This window comes from Achroia grisella, unplaced genomic scaffold (assembly GCF_030625045.1).
Source record: "Achroia grisella isolate CSIRO2021 unplaced genomic scaffold, CSIRO_AGI_Agris_v1 utg959, whole genome shotgun sequence".
NCBI lineage: Eukaryota > Metazoa > Arthropoda > Insecta > Lepidoptera > Pyralidae > Achroia > Achroia grisella.
In genome coordinates, this window is record NW_026713075.1 from 3,739 (window position 1) to 6,327 (window position 2,589).

The 2,589-nt window shown below is 52.1% G+C and overlaps 2 protein-coding genes across 2 annotated transcripts; both read left to right on the forward strand.

The window, feature by feature from the left end:
* Nucleotides 1-283: 283 nt before the first annotated feature.
* Nucleotides 284-655, forward strand: LOC131854109 (histone H2B-like). The gene has a single exon (XM_059205234.1). It carries the CDS (start codon nt 284-286, stop codon nt 653-655), a length of 372 nt encoding a protein of 123 aa, XP_059061217.1.
* Nucleotides 656-1,323: 668 nt separating this feature from the next.
* On the forward strand, nt 1,324-1,698 carry LOC131854110 (histone H2A). Its single transcript, XM_059205235.1, has one exon. It carries the CDS (start codon nt 1,324-1,326, stop codon nt 1,696-1,698), a length of 375 nt encoding a protein of 124 aa, XP_059061218.1.
* Nucleotides 1,699-2,589: the final 891 nt, after the last annotated feature.

Below are 2,589 nucleotides of genomic sequence, written 5' to 3' on the forward strand. Positions count from 1 at the left end.
CAGCAGGTAAGAAAAGGTTTTGTACCTCCCTCCTTGACCTCTATACCTGAGTCGAATACAAAAAATAAATGAAAATCGGGGAAAATCCCCTGTTTTCCCCGGCAGCATTCGTTCGCCCGGTTCCGCGCTGCCGCCCGCGCGCCTGTTTCCGGATTTCGCCGCCAGGTGACAGGCCGATCGCTCGTCCGAAAGCTGATTGGCTCGCACAAGCCCGGTCTTTCTCATATAAAAGAGAGCCAAATGAAGCGCATTCCAAATCGTCACTCTCGTACGACCGAGCAACATGCCCCCCAAAGCGTCAGGAAAGGCCATCAAGAAGGCCGGCAAGGCCCAGAAGAACATCGCCAAGGGAGACAAGAAGAAGAAGCGCAGGAGGAAGGAGAGCTACGCCATCTACATCTACAAGGTGCTGAAGCAGGTTCACCCCGACACCGGAGTCTCTTCCAAGGCTATGAGCATCATGAACAGCTTCGTCAACGACATCTTCGAGCGGATCGCCGCCGAAGCCTCCCGCCTCTCCCACTACAACAAGAGGTCGACCATCACCTCCAGGGAGATTCAGACCGCCGTCCGCCTGCTGCTGCCCGGTGAGCTGGCCAAGCACGCCGTGTCCGAGGGCACCAAGGCGGTCACCAAGTACACCAGCTCCAAGTAAATCCCGCTTGGTGCGAGCCAGTTTCAACGGCCCTTTTCAGGGCCAACAAAACTGTAAACGGCTTTCTTTTCTCAGCGGTGATACCTTGAATGTACTATTCAGGTACTTACACCAGTCAAAGAGGTAAACCCTTTTTCTTACCCAGGCATCCCGAGGTAATGTCTCTTATGGGTTGTCACGAATGACAGCTGACAAGGGTTCAAAGGCCATGACCGCAGGACTACCTGATTCTCTGGGAGAATCCTGGACAGCTCCAGGTTTTTTAACCTTTATGGTTATTCCAGGTATGCCGGGCCGAGTTCGACTAGAGCCCTTGTGTTTCCCTCAAACACAGGTACACAAGGGTGTGGAGTCTCCACGAACAGGGGGCTGCTCCCTTTGTTTGTTTCATACCGCCTTCAAATACCCTCCTTGACTTGTATAAGTACCTTATTGCATGTATTTTTCTAACCTAAAACAAAATAAATTCAAAGAAGTCGGGAAAGAGCTAGGGAAAATCCTCTTGAAGCGGATAGTAGTCCCTCGGCCGGCCGCCAGACAGCGCGCGTGATCGCCCCCGAATCCCATTGGCTCGCTCTAGCTCCGCTCAAGACTATATAAGCCGCGGCAGGGGAGTGGGACGAAATACTCTTCAGCGACCCGTTCCAACAGAGCTACCTTTCATAACCATGTCCGGACGAGGTAAAGGAGGCAAAGCCAAGGGGAAGGCAAAGACCCGCTCATCGAGGGCCGGACTCCAGTTCCCGGTCGGAAGGATCCACCGTCTCCTGAGGAAAGGAAACTACGCCGAGCGCGTCGGTGCCGGTGCACCCGTGTACCTGGCCGCCGTTATGGAGTACCTCGCCGCTGAGGTCCTCGAGTTGGCCGGTAACGCCGCGAGGGACAACAAGAAGACCAGGATCATTCCTCGTCATCTCCAATTGGCCATCCGCAACGACGAGGAGTTGAACAAGCTGCTCTCCGGCGTGACCATCGCTCAGGGAGGTGTGCTCCCCAACATCCAGGCCGTCCTTCTCCCCAAGAAGACGGAAAAGAGCTCTTAAGGAGCCGAGGTCGTCACTCCTGACTCTCGAGTCATGTTCCAACGGCCCTTTTCAGGGCCACCAAACACGCTTTAGCAGCTTTCTGGAATAGAGCAGCGGTGAGGGGGGTGTGGTACTCTCAAAGTACGGTGCCGACGACGGTTTGCAGCCACAGGGACCGTTTCTACGCAATGCAACTGCTCGCCGTTTTTTTTTTTTTTTTTTTCAACTTTATCTCTTTTTCCTCAGCCTCCTGCAACAAAAAGATGCAGATTAAGGAATGCACATGCAAATGAAGATGTAATACCCTGAATGTATTTTATGAAGATGTAATACCCTGAATGTATTACAATGAAAAAAAAAAAAAAAAAATTCGCTCCCCGCATGTCCCCTTCGCTTATAAACCCCGTGGGGTGGTGGTCCGCGGCGGAGACCCCGGCCGGATGACGACAAGGATGGCTCCTCCTGTTCGGCCAATCACGTTGAGGGAGCTAGTTCCGCCGCCGACGGACCCTATATATGCCGATTTGACGGGGCGAACAATTTTATTTTCAGAAGCCCTCTCTTGAAAACAGCGGGAAAAGCAGCCATGGCAAGGACGAAGCAGACCGCCAGGAAGTCGACCGGAGGCAAATATTGCCGAGGAAGCAGCTCGTTTTTCGACGAAAGCCGCCAGGAAGAGTGCTCCGGCGACCGGGGGAGTGAAAAAACAGGTAAAATTTCCCGGGCTGGCTCTTCTTGATCGATAACTCCAGAAGAGCACGATTTTGGTGGAAACTTTTTTTCCAGAGGCTGGTAAAGAAGAATTAAGGAGGAAAAAGAATTCATAAACATATCTATCGAAAATAAAGGGAAAAGGGAAGAAAATAGGAAAAATATAGTGCAAAATAAGGGGATTTCCTGGGTTTTTTG